The sequence below is a fragment of the Rhagoletis zephyria genome, unplaced genomic scaffold (assembly GCF_001687245.7).
Source record: "Rhagoletis zephyria isolate East Lansing unplaced genomic scaffold, Rhagoletis_zephyria_1.1 Rzeph_scaffold_04598, whole genome shotgun sequence".
Classification (NCBI taxonomy): Eukaryota; Metazoa; Arthropoda; class Insecta; order Diptera; family Tephritidae; genus Rhagoletis; species Rhagoletis zephyria.
In genome coordinates, this window is record NW_016161681.1 from 7,544 (window position 1) to 32,212 (window position 24,669).

At 36.3% G+C, this 24,669-nt stretch overlaps 1 protein-coding gene across 2 annotated transcripts; it reads left to right on the plus strand.

Annotated features, from left to right (window-relative positions):
• The first annotated feature begins 8,194 nt into the window (after positions 1 to 8,194).
• On the plus strand, positions 8,195 to 16,852 carry LOC108370962 (uncharacterized). Of its 2 annotated transcripts, XM_017626423.1 has the most exons (9): positions 8,195 to 8,915; positions 10,117 to 10,336; positions 10,414 to 10,458; positions 10,997 to 11,693; positions 11,780 to 11,942; positions 12,277 to 12,383; positions 14,629 to 14,882; positions 14,955 to 15,476; positions 15,507 to 16,852. In XM_017626423.1, the coding sequence occupies exons 1-9, from the start codon at positions 8,199 to 8,201 to the stop codon at positions 15,911 to 15,913; spliced, it is 3,132 nt and encodes a 1,043-aa protein (XP_017481912.1). In that variant the 5' UTR covers positions 8,195 to 8,198; the 3' UTR covers positions 15,914 to 16,852. The 2 variants fall into 2 exon arrangements, with proteins under 2 accessions (XP_017481912.1, XP_017481911.1); XM_017626422.1 differs by having other exon boundaries at positions 14,955 to 16,852.
• Positions 16,853 to 24,669: the final 7,817 nt, after the last annotated feature.

A 24,669-nucleotide genomic window follows, 5' to 3' on the forward strand; every position in this document is an offset into this window, starting at 1 on the left:
ATGGTACAGACAGCACACATACAGCCTCGGAGAAGCCATAATGCGCCTGCAACTATGCAATGATTTTTAGTCATAAACTAATTGAGGTATATTTTGCATGTGTGAACACACAGATAATAAACAAATAGCCATGGCATATTCTTGTCGTCACTGCAAAAGTATCCCCCATCACCAGCCCACCTGTCGATTGGTAAACAACAACAAGTTGCTGACAATGAAACAGAAGCAGCAGTGCACTTTCGCTCTCTGCCAACCAAAACAATACATTCTTCTGCCGTGGTCATGTTATCTATGTATCTATCAACTGGTAGAGGCCTTGGTTAACTCGATTGATTGTTGATAATAAATATCTAATCAATATTTATCGCGCTGTAGGCCTTCAATGAGAGCAAGGGTATTAGTTGTGCTCAACATTGCTAAACAACTCGGTCATTTCCTGTGGCAGAGTGGACATGCTGAAGGTGTATTTTGAATTAGTTGAAGTTTATCAGCGCGTCGATGTTGACATTGTTGGCAAATCTCTCGGCTGACAACATTGACCGCCCAGAGAACTTGAAATGCATATTTGGTAGTCGCGTAAATAAAAATGTTTAACAAATTTTTGAGTTAAAATTCAAATCAACATAACACTCAAAATTACTAACCTATTTCGCTTAAATCTACAAATGAGTTTAACGTGTTTAATTGAGCGCTTCGCTTAACTACGAGTACAATGAAACGTCTCATCATACCAACTTTGATTGATACATATGGATTGATTAAGTTTTGGGATTTTGATACTGGGCCATCTGTCGAAAATCGCCAACAGCTTAAAGAGGAGCGTGAATCCAATTGGAGGAGGCGTCATGACCGTTCCATAAGGCGAGGAGAGAAGGTAGAGTGGCAGTTGATTATTGTAATTGAAGTTTCTGCTCTTCGTAGCTAAACTAGTGCTGCAATGCTTTTTTTAATTTAAAGTAAGTCCCTTCATTATGGGGAGTAAAAAGTAGAGAGGAAATATTTACGGAACTGGAGCAGTGTTAATTGCGGCACTCTTTACATACATATGTATGTACATTAAGGTGCCTATCGAAAATGTTTTTTTTTTTTTAATTTCAAGACCGCACCCCCTAATTTTAAAGGAGGCCAAGCAAAACGTGTATAACAAATTTGGTCAAGATCGGTCGAGTAGTTTTTGAGATATGCATTTATCATATAAGTGGGCAGTGCCACCCGCATTTTCCTAAAATTGTTTGAAAAACCACTTCTTTGCTAAAGAGCGGTTGTATATATCAATTTTAAATAAATATTGATGACATCCTTAGCCGCACTGCTCAAAAAATCTAAAGGTGCGGCACATAAACAATATAAATTCAAGGCCGTATTTAAGAAAAGTCGCCTAACTTCGACAATTTGTATGCGATTTCAATAAGTGAGCTATCAGTTTATTTAAAAATATACTTAATTTTTGATAGTACTACATATTTTGAAATTGTGGAAATTATCGATGGCCAAAATTTTAAAATTAAAGAGAAATATGAGTTTTTTGTATTTTACCCAAAAAAAAACCCCAAGCCAAGTCCGACAATAGATTATTATATACAATTTTAAAGGCCTATACATCCTCTTCTCAGATCATATTCGATCATGGAAATCGAAGCGAAAAAAGTAATTCAAAAACTCATAAATCTAAAAAATCGTATTTTCTAACCTAAATCGAAAGGTCGTGACCTCTAAATGATCTTTAAAAAATCTATAAAAATAGGCAATAATATTTCCAATAAACACGAATCAAAGTAGGGGGTAGGGTCTTGAAATTTCCAAAAAAAAAAAAAAACATTATCGACGGGCACCCTAATGTACATACACATTACAATGAAGTGGCGCCAAGTTGGTATCAGCTGAATGTATCCATCCAGGTGTTTGTACATAAATAACATGGGTACATAACTGCATACATACGAGGATAATTTTTCAACTTCATTTTCCGATTATCGCTGGATTAAGTAAACTCGATCCTCTTTGTTATCCTCAGGCCGGGGCAATTAAACTATTTCAAAGTAAAAATACCATATTACCTTTCTTATTGATGAATTTTGTCGACTAAAAAAAAGCGTGTTGGCAAATAAATTTCTTGAAAACTGTATCAGCTGTTTTCGATTTAGCTACCCTTGGCCTAAATTATAGCTGTCTAACGGCCAACTAAACCATCGCACGCAGCCCGCAATTGGTTCTGCATTGTTTTGGCTCATTCGCGGAGAAGCGTGTTTTTTTCGATACTCGACACTCGGGTATTTTTTTGAGATAACAAAAATTATAACCTAATTATTACAGTGCAAACTTTAGTTAAGATCAAATTTACATCTTAGCATTGCATAACTTCTCCGGTAACCTCACAACTCCAGAGTTATGTTAATCTATAATATTGCCATCTTATGTGCATTACTGTATCAAATCACTAATAAAAAAACAGTCGTTTGAAATCCAGTTTTCCAGAGAACTTATTGAGTAAAAATTTTTGAAGTGGGCCAACATTTCTTCGACGATCGAGTTTTTTTTGAAACGAATTGTTTATCGTTCGCAATGATAAAAGAAATAAAAAATATCACGATTTTTCGAAATTTGAAATATTTTAGAAGTTATAGCTAGATATTAACTTTTTCTTGAAATTGTTTGGATTTCAAAACGTGAATAAATTTCGGCCCATTGCATTCAGCCAATTTTTTTCCGCAAATAATTTTTAATGGAATGATTGAAAAGTCAATAATATTTTAAAATTTGTTATTAACTTCCCAAAAAAAAGATTGCATAACAAAATAAAAAAAAAATAGAATGGGGAGAAACATGATCATTCTTAACTGTTTAAAAAATGAGCATAATTGTCATTAGCAGTAGCGAGAAAACAATAAAATCCAAAAAATTTCGAAAAATGTTATTTGCTATACCTAACTTCCAAAATAGTTCAGATTTTCAAAAGTTGTGAAATTTGTACATTTTCTTTTTCGCTGTGAACCATAAAAAATTCATTTCACAAACTTTGTCAACTTCAAAAAAACTTTACACATTGATTGTGTTTTTGTACGCAAAAATTAAGCCTTGTACATAAACAATTTGAATAAAGGGGGTATTTACGTATATTTACATACATTATACATGTGTACATATACATATCGCAAGTTCAATAATACAGAGAAATAATTCAAAACTTACTTTTTTGGAGATTAATAAGCTTGATAAAAAGAATATGTTAAGTCTAACAGATAACTAAACTTTTTAAAAGTGGCGAAGATATGTGTCTTTACATACGTCTTTTTGATATAGCTTGATCAAGCTTTGATTGCTTTTTCTCACAAAATTTAAATTTTCAAATAATTATCTACAAGTGTATTATTAAACGTGCGATATGTGCGCACATACCCTGTAGGAAATAGGAGCCCTAAATAATGCCTTACCAGCAACTTACACTTCACCGGGTGGTGCCTACCGACTTCTCTGAAAAATCGTTCTTAGTTCGGCACTCGAAAATAACTTCAGCGGCGCGTTATTTTGCAATGTACTAGATAATTCTCATCGGAGGTGTTCATTTTATACTTTTTCTAATAGCTGGCATTGGTCATGATGACAATTTTGGTACTAAAAGCTAAAAGAAAACACGGATCAGCTCGTAAGGTGCTTACCTACATATTTTCCCATTGGGTAATTATGTTCTAAATATAAGTGTGTGTATCATTTATAGGGTTACTGTTTTCCACATGTCGATCAGATGAACAGCTATCAATCATGTTCTATCGTTCTTTGTTCGAAAGGGATTCTCATAAGTACGCACATGTTAGATATAAACATACATATGGATCTACATATCGTTGCCTTAATATAGAAAGGCCCTATCTGACATCGTCGCTGATATACAAAAAGCCGTAAGTAACTAAAAATCGAAAATTTACGTTTTAATTGATTATGATGCATTTGATCGCATTATGTGGCCCCAAATCGTTTTATGCAATAAAAGATTTTAGTTAGTTACGGCTTTGTGCATTTCAGCGACGATGTGAGATAGGGCCTTTCTATATTAAGGCAACGATATGTATGTATGTACATTAGACTGCATCACTCCCCATACAAAAAAAAAATCGGTACTATTTTTCCATTGGAATTATAAAATCTATTATATTTTAAGACGTTCACCAAAATCTTTCGGAAAAATATTAAGATTTAAGATTAAGTGAGCTGGACCGATTTTAAAATACCTCCAAAAATGGAGTTTTTTATGAATAAAAATATTTTCTTAAAGATTTTTTTTGAAAAAATCCCCTCAAATGACAAACCGGTTTAAGCTTAAAATACTTGCATAAAAATATTAAAACAAATTAAAAAAAAGTTTGAACGGAATCGTAATGATGAGATTTTTGATGCTGTTTTTTAACTTTTTTCAAAGATTGGTATAGGAAAAACTTGAATAACTGAACCTAAACTCTTCCGATTTAGACTTAAGAGGTGTCATTGGAAAGGTATTTTCTCACCCTTTTTATTTCTTTGCTAATAAACTCATTCAAAGGATGGAAGAGAAAGGTAGGATGAACGAACGTCATTCAAAGTTGAATTAAGATGTGTTGGTATTCGAAAAAACAAAATGGGACACGAATGACGTTTTTTGGCCAGAAATAAAAAGTGTGAAAATACCTTTCTACTAAGATCCCATATGTCTAAATCACAACATTTTTGAAACAGATATTCAAGTTTTTCGTAAACCAATCTTTGAAAGAAGTAAAAAAACAGCATCAAAAATCTCATTCTTACGATTCTGTTGAAAAGATTTTCAAATATTTTTATGCAGATTTTTTAAGCTTAATCTAATTTGTCATCGGAGGGGACATTTTCAAAAAGTTCTTTAAGAAACTATTTTTATTCATAAAAAACTTCATTTTTGGAGGTATTTTCAAATCGGTCCAGCTCGCTTAAATCTTAATATTTTTCCAAAATATTTTGGTGGACGTCTGAAAATATAATAAATTTTGTAATCCCGTCGGAAAACCGCAACTTTTTTTGGTGATGCAGTCTAATGTACATATGTACATTACGATCCCAATTTCGACCCGCATATGCTTAGCTACTAAGGTGGTCACCTAAGCACATGCCCAGGACCCAATTAGTGCTGATAGCACCATTTTGATACGCTTTCTCTGGGATCATTGATTTTTTCTGCTTTCATTAGTCGTCGGTTTCGTCAAACCATTTTGATTTTTCGATGAATCTATTTAGGATAGTAACGGTGCATTTGGACATCTCCCTAAGATTTTGGATGGTGATATGTTTTAAATCAGTTGTCAGATTTTCAAAAAGTAATGCATTTTATTTTTAAAATCAACAATTTATTTTTTTTATAAAATCATAAAAAAACAATAACTTACTATTTAATAAAATGTTTTAATTTTTCTAGAACTCTGCTCATTAGCGTTTTTATTTTATTAATGTCTGAACCCGCATAGCTGCTAAAGAACACTTACTTTTGAAAACTTTTCAAGAGCGCCCTATTTCAGAATTCGTTTCAAAATCGCCCTATCTCAGCTGCCGATTCAAAAACGCCCTATATCAGCATTATTTCAATACATTTTGAAGTGAGATAGGGCGCTTTTGAACCGAATTTTGAGATAGGGTGTTTTTCAATTAAAATCTGAAATAGGGCGTTCTTTAAAAGTTTTTTGAGATAGAGCGTTTTCGAACTGGCTGCCGAGATATGTCGTTCTTCCACTCAGCCATCGATATGTACATATGCCTATTTATGGAGGGTGGCACATATTAATTGTTCTAGTATTTATTACTTTACATTTGATAAGCAAAAAGGTTTTCCGCATACCTGACAGAGAAGGCTTGAAGAAAAAATTATATCTTTGGTTTGTGTTTGTTTTAGATATGCATAGATCTCTTCCTCGCTGGCGGCAAAAGAAGCAAAATGCGATTTCGATATATTAATCTATATGGATACTGTTCCTTACTTACATTAGGAACACAAATTCTAACATCTTCGTCAAAAGTTAAATTGGAGGGAGTGTTGCCACTCACATATTTTTCCCCCTATCAAAACCCCGTACCAAAACGGTTTTGAGAGTACCAAAAAGACTTCGTTTTTTCTAACTTATTATTTTTCAATAAAGAAGAAAAAAGTTTTTAACATAAATAAGTTTCATTAGATTAAAAAATATTTTTTTCACGCAGAGAATTTGTCATACTGGCGATATACAATATTTTTTTTTTTTGCTATTTTTTATAAAAATATACATAGTTCATACTATACCAAAGAAATAAAAATCTAATTTCTAAACTCTGTTCAAAACTCAGGAAAATTTAATAAATTTGCATGCAAATTTCCAATTTTTTAATCAGATTTTTTAGATTTTTTTTTGAGAGTTTGAGCAGTTTTGTAGCCCTTAAATGCTGAACGTGGTCAAGTGTGTTCACAAACTACAAATTTATTACACTTCAAATTAATTTAGCTTCTTTACTTGTCCTTTACTCCATTAAAACTAACATACACATTTACTCATTGAAAAGTCCTATCGGCGATGACGTTTCTCAAGTAAAAGCAAACAAAGCCAAATAGGGGGATAAAAGAAACCACCCACCGGCGCCACCCAAGAATTATATTACGTATTCCCGACGGCACTGACATTTCACAAGTACAAGTAAACAAAGTCGAATAGGAGGAAAAAAGGAACTGTTAGAAAATTTAGAATCTGACTTTGCGAAAACTTTCGCGTATTGACGAATAATTGTATTGAGGCTCTCGTTTAAATTATGGGACTTTTAATTGACGAGTAAATACAGAATATAGAAAAATCTAAAATATAGATGGAAATAATTAATATTGTTTCCCTAACTGTCGCTTTTAAGGAAAACGTACCAAAATCTAAATCAACGTTCCAACTCATTATAAAAGTACCAGTTTGGTACAATAGAAATTTTAAAAATGTTTGGCTATTAAACATTTGCTAGTGCTTGGCCGAGCTCTTTAGGTGGTGGAAAAGTGTTCCCTTCTTAATTTAAGTACAAGCCTTTCGAGGTTGAGATTTCCTTGCATTGTTAGGTGCACATTTTTTGCTCCTCATAGGCGGGTGCGTATTTTGGCTACAACAAGATAGTGGTCCGGTAACGTACTTTTCGTCTAACACAAGATGATTGATTTGGTTTCTCGTTTTTGAATCTGGAAACAGTGCTGCAGCTTGATGGATTTTTTTATGCTGCATCTTAGCACTACATATTACCATGTTTCGGGCACCGCCAAAGTCGATCAGCCCCTGTCCGTTATCGGACGTTTCGTCGAGAAGGTTGAATTTTCTGGGAGTGGCCCCACAGATCCCTCCCTTACCCAACTTGGCATTTAAATCGTCAAGCACGATTTTGGTATCGTGTCGGGGCAGCGCCCGTATGTTTGCTTCAAGCGCTCATAGAAGAGATTCTTGGATGTATCGTCCTTTTCTTCCATCAGAGCATGGACGCAGATAAGAGAGATGCTGAAGAATTTCGCTTTGATACGCATTGTGGCTAGACCGGGGGAACGACAGTACTCCGCGATGGAGTCTCTCCCCCACCACAAATCAAACACTTAATTTCCTCTCCTTTACGTGGCAGCTGTAGTAGACGTCCCAAGGCTCCACGTTTTCCTTGTCTTGCCCCGTCCATCGCATTTCTTGGATGGCGGTGATGTCTGCCTTTATCTTCCCGAGGACATCAACCAGCCAGGCAGAGGCCCCTTCCCCATTTAGGTTCCGAAAATTCCAGGTGCATACCTTCAAATCATAGTTCTTTACACGTTTACCGTGGTCCTCTTCAAAAGATGGAGGTCTCGTCCGAGGCACATTCTTAGTTTTCATTGGGAGACATTTTAACTTGGCGGCACCCAAACCCAGCGCACTCGAGGTCGGAAGCTGCGATTGAACCGTACGCAAAAGAATCACTTTTGCCCACTCCCAGGTGAATGGCAGTCAAAAGGCTTTACTTTACTTACGTGGGCTTCTGCGCACGGAACCATCCTCCACGTACCACCCTAATGTCGGTAATTTAAAGCCCACGAAAAATTATAAAAAAGTACGAAATTCCTTTGCACAAATATTATTTTTGTTAGCTTATAAGAACATATGTATGTATGTAAATATGTACCATATTTAACCTAATTTTGTGACTCACCTATTATTTTCATCCATTTATCATTGCAGGCGCAACAAATGCGTGCGGTTTCTAGTCCATCGCTCACAGATGCTTTGCAGGAGGAAGAAAACGACGCTTCCGCCAGCAATGCTGCTCAAACCGAATTAAAGGATTTTAATCCGATCTCAGTTTCCGGTGAATCTACATCAACCATGGTCACCGCAACAACTAAAAACAGCAGCAGTGGCAGCAGCGGCAGCGGCAGCGGCAGCCATAGCAACAGTAGGCCATTGAGTCTGTCGAATAGTCAAAGCGTAGGTGTGCTGCAGAAATTCAAACGCACGCTTACAAATTTCAATAAACCAGCGCAACAGCAGCAGCAGCAGCAACCACAACAGATTGCAAGTAGTAGCAGCACACAAGGGCTTGTATTGAGCAATGCAGCAACCGCATCTTCCGCAACAGCCGCAAATATTAGTGGAGCAGCTAGTAATGGTGGAAGCAATTCGTTGACAATAGAAAATCCATCAGAGACCACATCAAATATCGCCATAATGGAGGGTAGTGCAAGCAAATACCGCTTTGGACCACTCATTTGGCGTTCATCAAAGGAGCGTCGCAAGACAAAGTACAATCGACGTGATAAGTGTAATAGCGGTGATTCTGGTATACAAATCGAGCTGGATAATGACGAGCAATTCTCGCGCATTTTGGTGACTGCGAATTGTGAAGGCGACAACAAGACGGCTAGTACGAGTGCGGCAGCAGCAAATCAACGCGGCACAAATGAGAAGGTATGTATGTTGTGAAGGGTCATTATTTATTATCCCTAATTAGGACATATGTACATATGTATGTATGTACATATCGTCGCTACCCTGTCAAGCTGTCGAATGCTTTTTCAAGTGCGATACCTTGCGCATGCGTTTAGAATGATGCGCAAATTGGCAAATCCTAAAATTTCTAGTCTTCTTAGAAGCAGAGGATACTGGCATTTAGAAAGTGTCGAATTCCACACTTCTTCGTAATGACAACAGCATTTTTTACAGCAGTTTTTTTGCGCTACTGGAAAATACTTATTTTCACATTCGATAGTTTGACATGGTAGCGACGATATGTACTTAAGGTTAGGGTTTTGGAATAAAGTAGTACTCGGACTTGGAGTACGAATTCCAGATACGGTTCTCATGGGAACAGCAAACCATGCGAGTGTGCATTGGGAATAATAAAAAAGAGGTATTTCAGGCAATTTCGGACAATATTAATTATCGTTTGTTTTCAAACTCAGCTGAAAGTCACAGGTGTGTACTAACTTTCTCATGGTTCACAAGAACCTATTGGATTCCTTGGATTTGCCGATTTCCGTTCTCTATATTCTACTTCATAACACTGTTCGGGAGTCGGCTGGGGAATAGATGAAACCGAGTTTTTCTGAAAGTCTGGCGATTTTAAGCGTTTTTTGTCAATTGATGTTCACAAAGCAACATTAAAACCATTAAAATTTATTTAAATGCAAATATTTATACCTTTTGATGGTGCCATTTTGGGGGCTTTAGGATCCGAGGAATCTGAATTTGCAATTTAGTTTTACCAAAAACGGCCGCTGGGTGCGTTTTGTTACGCTTTCATGCAAAAGAACATGATGAAACATTGCTTAGCAACATTGTTGAGAAACATTGTTTGCACTTTTCCTTCATGCTGCAAAAATAAACTGCAAATTCAGAGCGAGTTCTTAAATAGGGCGTTCTTGAAAAGGTTTCTGAGATAGGGCGTTTTCGAACTAGCTTTCGGGAGAGGTCGATCTTCCACACAGCCGTCGATATGTACATATGTATGTATGTATGTATGTATATAAACTCCTGTGTACAGAGAATTTGATTATATTTGCCCCTTTACTATAAGCCTACATTTAAATAACTAAGCCACTGGTTAGTTCACTTTCGTACATCGTGCATACTTTAATTGGCATTTAATTAACTGGATTTCCCTTTCAAGGTCACACTGAAAATGCGATCTGTGCGTCGTGTTAATTCGGCCAAAGCGACCAGCATCACGGATAAATCGGCGACAGCGGCACTTAATGGGAAAGCAAAAATACTCAAACGCATAGAAATTCAAGGTGGCAGCATGGAACGCGAAGCGCCCGAATCACTACCCGCGCGCTCATTAAGTCAACCCAATGGCTTGGATACTTGCGGCATTGGCCGAGTTGGCGGTAAGACAAATTAAATAAGCAACACTTTGAGTGAACTTGCTTGTATTTAATGCGTTTGGTTGTATTTATAATTTTAGATTTGGATGACAGTGACAGTGATAGCGTAACATCACATGAGGAAGGTAAGTTGGGCGCGAGTTTTGAAATTACGAGTAAATCCTATTGCAGTACACTTTGCGGCTGCTTTGACATAGTGTAGCGCAATTAAATTCAATTAACGTAGAGTACCCTTTCGGCTGTCTGCATTTTAATTGTTGTCTGCCGTATACTTTCAGTATACATATGTACATTAGGGCGGAGTAATTTAATTTCGTAAAAAGTGTATGGCATATACGAATTCTATGTTCGATTCTAAGCAAAACTGGTGAACGAACTGTATACCAGAAAGGACGTTTGACCCTCCCAATTTTTAAAAGAAAAATGCGTTTAATGATTCATGAACGAAATTAATTTTTCATTTACGAAATTGTGTATTTTCTTCATACAATAAACTACGTCATTTTTAGTGTATAGTAGTGTGTTCGCCATTTTTGCTTAGAATTAATCGTAGAAACGAATTTGCTATACACTTTTTTCGAAAAGATGTTTCCGAACAAATTACTCCGCCCTAATGTACATACTTACATACATATGTCCTTCATCTCCCCCTCTCTCTTGCAGCACCCAACTATTACCCGATTTACGCTGAAGTGCTGTACAGCTTCACCGCCGCTGGTCCGCAAGAACTCGGCCTGGAGCGTGGCACATTAATCGAAATTCTACGCAAAGAGGTCGGTCCCTGGTGGTTTGGACGCATACGGAAAGAGGAAAATAACACACTGGTCGAAGAGATACTTGACCCCGAACTCGGTTGGTTTCCCAAGGAATTTGTGCGCGTCATACAATGCCCCAAGACGGATGTGTTTTTCCTTTCGCAAATGGCAAATGTCGCGACATCTGCCCAAGTACAACAACAACCAGCGACAACAACAAAACGTAGCAGTTTCAAGAAATTTGCTACAAAATCACAAACTGCGTTCCACTCTGCTACAGCCCCACCAGCGCTGCCGCCAACAATGACTGCCTCTGATATAGCATCGGAGGTTGCTTGTGACTTAGATGCGACTATTGTCGATGAGAATAATGTAACGACTATTGTGATTGAATCGCCCTCGTATGCGAGCCGACCACCAAGTGCTTCAAGCGGTGGTGGTGGTGGTGGAGTTTGCGGAAGTGGGGATGCATCAAATGCCCTGGCACCGTCGCGTAGCATCAATGTGATACTCGACAGTGCGGAAATGTTGCGACGCAGCGCGGTTAAAGAGTTGCTCGACACAGAGGTTAACTATGTGAAACTGTTGGCCGCCATATGCGAGGGGTAAGGAATTGATAAAAATTGTTTTTTTTTTTTTTTGAGGCCATAATTTTATTTAACTAATTCACTTTCGATCTTTCCTTTTGCAGCTATCTGCCCGCAATGAGCAAGCGTATTGATATTTTTTCGCCGAATAGTATTCGTTTGATTTTCTCAAACATTACAGCGATCTATAAGTTCCAACGGAAATTTCTAGAGGCGTTGCGCAAAGGCATCGAGCAGAATCAAGTCGCTAAAGTTTTCCTGAAAATGGTAAGTTAACGTTTTCATTTATTGAGCACGGGGCAGTTAACTATAGGTGCATATGTAGATTTTCAGTACAAAAATGTTAAGCTATCCGTAGAATGTGACTTAACCCTGGACCGTGAAACCGGCCCTAAAATAAACCATTGTACTTGTATTTCAGTTGGAGCAAAATATACTTGTTGACTTAAGTTATAATAAAAAAAAAAATATTACTATCCTATTTATGGGGCACAATAGATCTCTCAGTCGCAGTGCATACCTCTGTTATCTATCTAGTTTATTTATGAAGATTCTATAATGTTCATACCGTATTTGATATTTAACTTTATTTTTCTTGCAGCATAAGGGATTCCTCTGCTACTCAACCTATTGTAATGCATACCCACGTGCGCTCATAGAATTGGAAACGTATGATCGTATTAAAGATGCCAAAACTATTCTAGACAAGTGAGTAGAAATAGTATTTACACTAGATCTGCATAAAAGGACAATATGTTCATATGTATAAGTGGTTCCTAGACCCTTCTTCTTCTTCTTCTTCTTTTTTGACGCTGTAACCGCCTAAGCGATTTTAGCCGAGTTCAGCAAAGCACGCCAGTCGTTTCTCCTTTGTGCCAACTGACGCCAATTGGAAACGCCAAGTGAAGCCAAGTCCTTCTCCACCTGATCTTTCCATCGCAGTGGGGCCTCCCTCTTCCTCTGCTACCACCAGCGGGTTCCGAGTTGAATACTTTCAGAGCTGGAGCGTCGGTGTCCATTCGAACGACATGACCAAGCCAGCGGAGCCGCTGTATTTTAATTCGCTGCACTATGTCCATATCGTTGTAAAGCTCATACAGCTCATCGTTCCATCGTCTGCGGTACTCGCCGTCGCCAACGCGTAAACCCTTCACCCCTCCTAAAATAAAGAAAAATGTTATTGGAAAACGCAAAAATATGTAGTACCGAATCGAGGATGCTCTATATTTTTGTCGTATTTCTGACTTCCGGTTTCGACCGGAAACGGCTAAAACAGACCGGAAGTCCATCTTTTTAAATTCGACATACACGTTTTTAAAACAGATTCGGATTCTGCGAACGAAAATACGTAACTATCGGAAATTTTTTTTTCTGAAATGGACTTCCGATTTAAAGAATGGACTTCCTGTCTGTGCAACCCATCCTCCAGTTTAGAAGTCCGGTACGAGTTGAATTTCGAAGATCGTTTAGATGTCGAAAATGGCACTTCCAAGAAAAAGGTTTCAAGCAAAAGTTTCGTAAGCCGTAAGCCGCCTTCGATCCGCCACTTCTCTGTTTGCTTGAGTTCATCCCTGGCGCGTGGCGAAACGAACGAACTCAATGAGGTACAACCAAACTCGCTATCGTCCATCCTTGCTAGCTAACTTTGTTGTTGTTTTCACATGCAAATTTTTCGTTAAGCGAGCAAATTTATTTTAGACCCATGGTTCCTTTGGCAAATTAGCTTAGAATTACTCATAGAATCCTTCTGTGATATAGATACGCGCATAGTCGAAAAAATCTCACATACAAATTGACCCGACTAGTGTACATTATATATTGAATTCCGAATTTGTTCACTCAGTTTGTACTATTTATCAGTGATTTATGTGCCGCTTTAGTCAATGAAGTTTTTTGCCTTTTCTGATGACCCCTAAACACTGACGATTTCTGGCCGAAGAACTGAACAAAAAGATTTTCTAAAGTCTCTTTCGAAGGTAGTCTTTAAAAATGTATGCGTATTCAGAATCCAATACTACTGGGACGAGCGAGTAGCCGGGCTATGTAATGCCTTTATCAAATTTTTTTTAGCAAACGCACCCAATTTTGTACCAAGTCTCCCAGGCGAGAGGGTGGTATTATTTACTCTCGACCTGTTTCTCGGAGTTTTCACTAGAAAAATCGTTTCGTCTATGACTTTTCGCTGCCGGTTTGGTGAAATCGCCTGAACACCATCTGCAAAGTGAGGCATGAATGATCCCTGCTAGGGCGCGCGACCTAATCCTTAGTCTTAGTGTCTGAATGGCGTAAAGTCACCAGACGGCATCGAGACAAGCCATTAACGACATTCAGAGAGTTTCCGTTACCGTTTCCGTTCCGTGACTCTCGCCCCATGAATACTGTTATTGAAGGCCACGCCCACCCAAAAGCAGACACGTAACCATCCAGACTCGACCGCGACATACCAAACACATTTCCGACTTTTGGGGGATTCTTCTCGCGACACCAGCCATCTCGTGCCTGCCCATTTAAAATCACTCAGCTAACTAACACACATCCCTTTGGTCAAACCCCAATGGAACCAACAGGTTTCCTGGGGCCTACAGTTAGTTGACGACAACGATGGATGGACTAACCGATTAGGCGAGGCTTGGTAGTACCACTACAGCAAGATTAACAACAACGCTTTACAGACAGACTATTAGAGTACCATTTTTACAAATACGAACATCGTCAATGTCAATGGAGTTGCACCAGCACCTATCGTAGCTTCAACTGCCTCGATAGATCCGCGATTACGATCTCAAACAACAAAACAACAAAAGTAGTAGATAGTGACTTTCTGCGTTAGAAATCTACATATGTCTGTACATATATTCACGATTAAAATATCCTTTTTCTTGTATGAGCAGTTTTACATTTGTTCAGTTTTAACTTTATGCGAATCTAAATGAATTTTCCGTTCTTTCTTCAGTTGTCGCGAATCGGAGAACCTTGCTGAACTGCCTCTCTCGGCGCACCTCTTGGCACCTGTCCAACGTATCTGTCGCTATCCGCTGCATCTCAGTGAAATTCTGAAAGGCGCAGCCAAGCGTGGCGAACCACCAGAATATGAATTAGCACAGTATGAGCAATTTGATGTAAGCCAAATGGACATACCTGACACATATGAAAAAATCGACTTAGCCTTGGAGGCAATGCGCGGCATTACTGAAGCGGTCAATGAAGGTATTAATAAACCGCCGAAATGAATTAATTTAATAAATACTAAAATGAAGTTTTTCGTTTACATTCTCACAGGCAAGCGTCACAGCGAAACGATTGCACGTCACCAAGCCAGTTTTCAGAATTTCAAAGGCCCGCCACTTCATCTACACAGTACACGTTTCTTTTTGCAAATCGATGCTACGCGGCAGAAGCAAAATCTCTGGAACAGCAGCTGTACGCTATTTCTCTTCGACAACCAGTTAATCTATTGCAAGCGCGACATCATTAAACGCAGCCAATTCATCTACAAGGGACGCATCTTTCTTGATCGTTGCCGCGTGGTAAATGTGCGCGATGGCAAAATGTTTGGACACAATATAAGAAATTCACTGCGTATCTATTGCGAAGCGCGTGACAAATGGTTCGACTTTAGTTTTCGCTCGGCAAATCGCAAGCACCGTTTCCTCAGCACCTTGGCGCTGGAGCGGCAATTCGGCGGCAAGGCATTCTACGTTTCGGAAATGACCGGCTTCGAGTACGCCTACGATGAGCGTGACTACTCCGATCAATCCGACTATGAGTTGCCCGATTGTGAACACAGCAATAGCAGCGGCGGTGGCGGAGGCGGTGGCGGTGTCACTGTAGGTGGCAGTATCACTGTAGGTGGTGGTGGTTTAGTTGGCGCAACGCGACATTGGTCCATGGCGGATGTGAGCAATGCGAATGCCGGACTCGGTACATCGGCGACGAGTGGTGATAGTTCAGTGCCTGAATCGCCAGTTAAATACAGTGATACGCTGCCGAAGAAATCGCATACACGCGAGTCAGGCGGCAGTAGCGGCACGGTGAGCGAGTGTCAGACGGGTTCGCTGGGACGTCGCCGCCTTGGTAATTGGTTCCGCAAACCAAAGAGCAGCAACTCAACGCCAAATCATTCGCCGACACATAAGGCAAACGAGCTTTCCGCGGTCGCACTGGTGGGCGGCAGTGAGAATAATATTTCCATTAACGTGGGTGGGGGTAATTACATCTCTTCTGGCTCATCGGCATAAGGTGGTGCCAATGGAAAATTTTCAACAGCATAATTGGCAAGCAAGATTGAAATATCAATTAGAAATGAATCTCCATAAAAAATACTTAGATAAGAGCAAAAGGCGTTATCATACAGCCAGTATATGAAATTAATGGGCATTAATGTTCACAAAGCCAATGGCTTACTTGCAGTCTTATCAAAATTACGAAACATACACAGTGATTGCGCTTTGCTCTCTCTCTCTCTCACTCTCTATCTGAGTCAATTATAAATGCTAAAGCAAGTGATTGTATTTGTTATTGAGTTCGTGTTGTTTTATTAAAAGAAAACTTTCGAAATTCCGACGATTTTATTATAAGAACCCCGGAAAGTTCATGTATGTGGCGGTGATGTTTGAACATTTTACATTTCCTAACAGAGAAGTGTACTTTGAAGACATAAATATGTAGTCAGTTGATGTAATAGTCATTTAAATATGCATACATACATATGTACATGTTAGTGATGTAGGTTTCGTTGTATGGTAAACGTACCCACGTTTGTAGTAGACACATATTCTAAAAATAAAAAGTTCAGTTAATTTTCAAGATTATTTTAAATACTTGGTAGAGTAAATTTAATCTTTTCCGATTCCTTAACTAAAAATGTGCGAAAATAAATAAAAAAAGAACATTAACGAATGAATGTTAACATTAAAAGCAATTGTATAATGAAACATTATAACGTTTATAGTAAATATAACTGCACACATGGATATGCTAAAAAATGTACACAAATATTACAATACCAGAAGATTTGTTAAAACAAGTGAAATAGAGTTAAAAAGAAAAAACAATAAAATAATAGCAATCATGCCGCCAAAGCGAATTGTATTAACTTTAATTTGAAAAAAAAAATTTGTTATTAAAAGTGTTTAATTAAAGGTTAATTGTCAATAAGTCAAAACCAAACATACACATACATACATACATACATGCATATGTAAATGGCGGGTATTTTATAAATAAACATTTATATTTAATAAATTGATTTATAAAATGTTTTGTAAATAAAAAATTGAATCCGTTTACATCAAAGCGTTGTTTGTACATTTACTTAAGTGTAAGTTATGCATACGTACATACATACATATGTACATACGTGCATATGTAATACATAGTTATTGTTATAAAAAAAAAAAAAAAAACAACAAAGCAAAAACAAATCGCAAAATCTACACTTGAACTAATTTCGAAAACTACTTGCAGTACTGTGCAACTGTAAATTAACAAGTAACATATTAATTCATTTCTTCTCTTAATTTATTATTTTGTGTAATAAGTTTGATTTAACATTTCGCCGTTGTATTTTATTTAATATTAAAGTTTTTACTTAAGTTAAATCGCCTGTTACTAAAAAATTAAATTAAATGTAATAAAATAGAATACATATACTCATACAGAAAAACTCTTGGCTTTTATTAATTTTATTTTGTTTTTATTTTTATTTTTTTTTAGTTTAGCCTTTTGCGTTCGCTTTTCTCTTTCCAAATTGTTTGAAATGATCAAATCGGTAGACCAAAGCTTCCACGTAGCAACTATTCTAACTGATAAAAGAAAACTACAACTATGAGGAACCAGCACAAAAAGCAGCAATATACTCAGCATTAATAAAATTTAAATAAAAACAGTTAGTTATATGTATCTGTTGCACTTCTGACAATTAGACTTGCGTTGCATTGCAGAGGCACAAACCTTTTTGATGCAATGTGGAATAAAAAATAAAGAAATAAAAACAAAACCAAAAAATAAACATTTTAATTTGGCTTTTTTAAGAATTAAAAAAAAAGGTAAAACGCAATATTTGCAGCAATAATAAAATAATAGCAAACACAAAACGCAACATGGTAACCTACCCACAGTATTTACATAATTGTTAGAAGCAAATGTAGACAGAAACACGCATGCACACACAGACATACTACCATTACAACTATGCCTATAATGAAGATTCAAATGTTAAAGGAATGCTTACAATCCAAAGTTCTCGAAAACCATATAATGTAAAATCATTTAATGTATCCACAGGATCCCCGCCACTCTCGTTCGCCAGTTAAATTTCCATTTTTCGAATGAAAATTAGAAATGGTCTTTATGGTTGCTTTTAAGATATATTTCCCCCGTTATTTTCTCACAAAATCAATTCTAAAATGCGGGTGAAATACACACAGTGGGGAGCAGAAATGAGTGCACGGTGACTTTTGTTAAATATTTGCATGGTTTTTAAAGTAAACAATTTTTTGTTATTTTTTCATAGGAAACATTTAATTAAAAAAATATTTTTAATTTGCCATCTATACTGATATATATTTTGAAAACCGTTTTTTTTTCTATTCGAAAAACTCGATAACAGCTGTACCGATATTTTTGAAATTTTGGACATCGAGTATAGACCCTCAAAGGATGATAATAGAAGAAGAATAATTTCGATATGTCAATGGGCGTGGCACCTCCCATATAAACTAAAGTTTTCACACAACATATCTCTGGAAGTATTCATCGTAGAGTGCTGCAACTTAGTACAGAGATATATAATATCAACGTCAAATTCATGGAAAAAATGGGAGTTATTTAAAAAGGGGGCGTGGTACCTCCGATACAAACTGAATTTCTCAAATTAGAATTTATATGTGGTGTGGTGTGTGCAAGGATGAGGCTAAAGACACTCTGCCAACAGAGTGGTTTAGAGAATGGATGGGTAAATTCGATATTCGAAGCTGCGAGATTCGAATATAAATCGATTTTTAGGGCAAAAATGGCCAATTTCTGAAATCGAACTTTGTGGTGCTAAATTTCGGATAAAATCGCTCTTTTCTAGAACAAATCGAATTTAGCGTTAATTTCCATAAAAGTAACTTTGCAACTTTCTTCATTCTGACTAAATTTGCTATCATTGTCTGTGGCAACATATTTGCCTTTGGGATGCAAGTCAATAAAATACATCGACGTTTTTTCGATCTAATGCGACCAAATACAGCATCGATGCATCATATATAAATTGAATTAAAAATATACAAGAAAATGAAACAATTGAACTTCTATAAATGTGCTGACGTGCAATAATGTCAATGACATTAATACACTGTCCAATTGATATTAGGTCACTTTGAAATTGATTCACCCTCTAAAAATTAAAAATGTAATGTTATAAAAATAAATTTTGTTATTTAGACCTAAATTCACAAAATGAAAGTGTGTTTATGTCATCGAAAATATTACCTGTGTATTTATGTCATTGACATTAATTCACTCTGCAGTTGTCTATTAATATCAATGACATTAATTCCATTGCCATTATTGCACGTCACCATACATGTTTAAGTATTAACTCACAGTGAAATGTATTTATTAATTTAAACAGTTACACATCCCAGCTATACAAATAAATTCATCAAAAATATATACGATTTTGGGTGGTTTATGATCTTAAAACTTTATCTAATGCTTGGTTTTCATTATGTCAAAGTTACTGACATCAGAAAACTGCCTTAACTAACAGCTGTTCACTTGGTGTCAAATAAATCATAAAAACTGACGAAATGTAGATCGTCGTCGTTGGTGTCAAGTGATTGACATTCCGTTTTTCATCACTGATGTCGAATGTGAGGTGAGATTTTTGGCATAAGTCAAAAATCCCAGCCATTTAGCTATGGACAAACAAAAAAATGTCATTCGATACACTCCACATGCCCCATTATCTATTTTGTTCCTTGTTTAAGGACTGAATCGAACATAATTTGTAACTTTTGAAAATGCCCAAGAGATGGCTGTCAAGAAATACTATTTTTTTTTCAACGGCAATGCTTTCTTCAAAGCGTCAAATTTTATTCTCAGTTTGAACTTTCCCGTTAAAGCACATAGTTTTGGTGTAAAAATGAATCAAGAACAACGGCGCAAACTTATTGTTGACAAATATCATGAAAATCCACAAAGGCCGCGGCATTTTATTGCAAAGGAATTAAAAATCGCGCGAAGTACGGTGGAATCGGTACTGAACCGATATTTGGAGTCACTGACGGTCCAGCGATGCCCAAAACGCAGCTTTAAAATTGGTCCTCGAGATCAACTTTTGGACGTGAAAATAACATCAGTGATAATGAAAAACCGAAGCATGTGCTCTAGAGATGTTGCGAAAAAATGTGGAACCAGCCAGTCTATGGTGCAAAGATGCAAGAAGAGAAATAACTTAGAAACTCGGAAGAAGCAAAAAGCAGCAAAGGTTAGCGAGAAGCAGAAAAAAACTATAAAAACACGAGCCCGAAAGCTGTGCAATTTGATGAGAGAAAAAAAAACTTGCATCATTTTAGACGATGAAACCTACGTAAAAGCAGACTTCAGCACGCTTCCAGGACCACAGTACTACACGAAGTTTAAGGGCGAGATACTCCCAGATGCAGACATTTCAATCAATATTGAAAAATTTGGAGCTAAATATCTTGTGTGGCAGGCAATTTGCCAATGTGGCAAAAGGACCCCCTCATTTGTGACAACTGGCACAATTAACGGAGAAATGTACATCAAGGAGTGTTTAAACAAACGATTGCTGCCGTTTGTAAGAAATCATGGAGGAGCCACACTGTTTTGGCCGGATTTAGCTCCAGCCCACTACGCGAGATCCACCATTAACTTTCTTGAATCCAAAAACATTGACTTCGTTCCAAAAATAGTGAACCCGCCAAATGTACCGCAGTGTCGGCCCATTGAGAGGTATTGGGCATTAGTTAAAAGCAAGCTAAGAAATACCAAGGAAACTGCTAAAAATGTTCAGGATTTCGGCTTGAAATGGAAAAGGGCCACAAAGCAGGTCAATGACAGCACTGTCGTAAGGCTGATGAAGGACATACGTAAAAAGTTGCGGCAGGAGTGGGAAAAAATGTGATCTCGAAAATTTTTCGAAAGTAAAATATTATTGCGTAAAATATGCAATGTTACAACAAAATAAAAAATTAAAAAAATTCAACTAGCCTACTTGTTTATACTGCTTAAAAATTTCAGGTTACGTTCGGTTCAGTCCTTACTTAAAGATCCCGCTTTTTTTCATTAAATGTAAGACTTTTTTATTCGTTGTATTATGTATAAACATACGTATGATTGCATAAGTATGTACATATGTAACGTGAAGTATGTAGAAATTTCTTTTGTTTTTGTAAAGCAAGAAAAATAATTGAAATCGCGATATACGTCCCAAAGAATTGTTTTCAATATGCTACATTTAATAAATTTTTTAATTTTTGATTTTTTTCAGATATTTATTTGAAAACAAAATAATATTTCTATTTATTTTTGGTTGTGAAGCTAAGAAAAGCGATATGGATAGTTAATCACATTAATATAAGTTCCACTGAATCTCTTTTTCGATTTTGTTATCATTCTTACAAACAAATTTTTAAATTTTCAGTAAAATTTTTTTTTTTTAAATTCGAAAAAGTTCAGACTGAATCGAATTTGCGCCACCAAATTTCGAATCGAATAATCGAATGGTTGGGCAATGTTCGAAATTCGGAAAAAATCGTACTGGAATTCATTAAAGCCGCCAAATGGTTGTAGGTGGCACTAGTTGTGGAATCAAAATGGCAAACTAACTGATTGCTTGATTATAAATTAATTCTATGCATACATATGTGTTATATTTTGAATTGAATTGAATTGAATATTATTTATTTTTGTACCGGCAATAAAATATTAGGAAAATATGTTTAATAGCATATTTTATTTGTTTATAGCGCATGAGATTCCGAGCCCTAATTATAACAAATTATCAGGATTTGATGTTCGCGCATGCAAAAAAAGCGTCGTAGGGGAAACTGAAAGACCAAAGTGACGGTTCACTTCAGACTTTAAATTTCAGGACATTTTAGGTTTTAAGTCCCCTTTCCCCTCGGAAATATACGATTTTTTTACCACATTTTTACTACACATCTACAGGTAAGGTCTTTAATGACCTCTCATTTTTGAAATTCCCTTTCAAAAGTATTCCCAAACTAAAATCTTCTTAAATCTTTTTCGTCTGATATTGTGCTACACATGTATTTCAATATACTGAAGAACTATCTTGAATTTGATTGTTCGAATAATTTTATTTTATCTTTTAAAACACGTAGCAACCCTCATCAAACATTCTAACTGGTCAAACTAAAGATTTCTTAACATTCTTTCGTTTGACTACGGTATTTTTATATTTCATATGCTTTTTGTATTAGTTAATTGAGTTAAACCTTTCAAACAGGTGGCAGCCCTCTTCAAAAGTATTTTCAAGCTTACTCCTTGCCAACTTTCCTTCGCCTGACATCGCGTTACATATTTTAATTAACTGAAGAATTAAGTGGAATTTGATTTTTTAAACATGTGGCAACCCCGCGAAGTACAATTCAGAAATAAAAGTATTTAAAACTCCTTTCGGTTGATACCCATATTTTAGTAATTCATTAAACTTATTAAATAATTTGAATTTAAGTTCTGAAACAGGTGGCAATCCTCTTTCAACACCTCAAAAGTATTCTTAGCGTTCAAACAAAAGATTTCTTAACACTCCTTCGTTTGAGATCCATATTTTGATGTTTCATATAACTTGTCTATAAGTAAACTAAATTCGACATTTCAAGCAGGTGGCAACCCTCTTCAAATTATTTTCAAACTACTACTTTCTCAAACCCCTTTCATTTGGTACCCATATGGTGATACATACTTTTCTTACCTAATATGATTTTTTAAACAGGTGGCAACCCTCCTATAGTTCAGCTATGAAACAAAGCTTTTCAAAATTATTTCGGCTGATACCCATTTTGTAATAATTGATTTATTTATTTTTTAAATAATTTGAGTATAATTTTTTTAAAGGTGACCACTCATATCGAAAAAGTAAAACCTTATTGCACATACAGTCCAAGCCTTTTAATTTGACACCTCATTTTGTAAAATCGAGCGAACGGTGCAGATCTTTTATCCTGAACAAAAAATGCCTTCGCGTATTATATATATATATAGATTATATATATAGATACCGACTGATTGTAAGCAATTCTTAAGAATCAGTATAATTAGGCAAACAAAATCACTTTCATTCAGTCCATTGCGGCTGCTCATAGCCGTAATTAAATAAAAATATGTATATGAATGTACTTAAGTATGTATGTAGTATACCTTATACATGCATAGGTAATTATAACCGCTGTATGAAAAACATATTTATTACATACATAGATATTGAAAGATAAGCCAATAAAACCAATATAAATATTGAATTAATCAAACTTTAGTGTTTATTTTTGGGGAATCGGACTGACTCATTCTACGGTAAGCGGTATCAGATGTAATACGTAATTGTTTTCTGGATTTGTATTTAATTTTTCTAATAATCGCTTATGCCCAAAAAATCAAAAAACATGGCTGTTTGTGCAGCTCTAATCTACCATGAATCCTTACTTACTGTGTGTTATATAAAATTTCAGCGAACTTAAAATTTGGTTTCTTTGTTGTTTAATAAATAGCCAAAACTACATTTACTATACTTATTTGTTTACTTTTATTTACACAACGGTTAGATCAGAGAAGCCTAACAAACATTGCAATTTCAAGCAAATTAAACTGACCAGATAAACAAAACAAACATTTACTTAATTAAACAATAAATTACGAGTGATAGCAAGTAGGGTTTTAACAGACGGGGCGCAGGTGGTTGTGTGATAAAAATAAGAGGTAGGTGGTGAATCCGATTTTGCCCCACTAATCTAGGAGTTTCTTGAAGTCGCATCTCCATGTTAATAAGCCGCAATCGAACGCTGACATGGCTCCGAATTAACTAGGACACTGCTTCAGAGCCAGCGAGTTCATTGAACGGCTACGTCCACAGATTTGCAAGTTCGGAGTTAGTCCAAAATGCAAGTTCGGAGTTAGTTCAAAATCGCATTGATTTTTGAAAATGTTTTTGTTGAAGGTGTTTGGCATTTATTTTCATATAAAGTATTTTCAAAAAAAAAAAAAAAAATTATGGAAGAGACTGCGTGAAAAAAATTCCAAAAATCAACGGTGATTCCTAGCTACTTAAAACTTGTACTTTATTATAATAAAATTGATTGGGCTACAAATCTGCATACTCAAAAAAAAATCTAAAAATCTGATTAAAAAGTTGAAAACTTGCAAGAAAATTTGCTGAATTTTCGCGAGTTTAGCTCAAAGTTTAGGAATTATATTTTTGTGTTTTTTGTTGTAGAATGAACATATTTTTATACAATATTGGCGGAAATATATTAGCACCCTTATTCTAGAACTCGAATTTCGTAATTCGTAATTCGTAGCTACGTTACGAAAAACAAAAAATTTACATGATGCAACTCTTGCGGAAAAATTAGCAGCATTGCCAGCCTTTCAATTGTTTTTCGAAGTCAGCTGTATGAAGGAGAACATAGTGGCAAAGAATTAAGAAAAAACACTCTTCAAGTGTTTGTTTATAGTAAAATTGGTTGATTTTAAATGTTTTGAGGAAAATTATGGATTCTGATGCATTTGCAGTTATAGCAGCGGAGTAAGAGCGCGCTATGGCAATAGACTCACAAATGTATGCGGTGGCATAGTAACCATGGGTGCATCCATGTCAGCTTCTGGTAGAATTGTTGAACCACAAGCCAGAACTCCTCCTATGCCTGAAGAACTGGTTCTCAATCCAGTTAATGCAATAACAGTTTCTTCCATGCCATTGAAAACATGCAATTTGTTAGGTCCACCACCTGTTGCGCTTGCT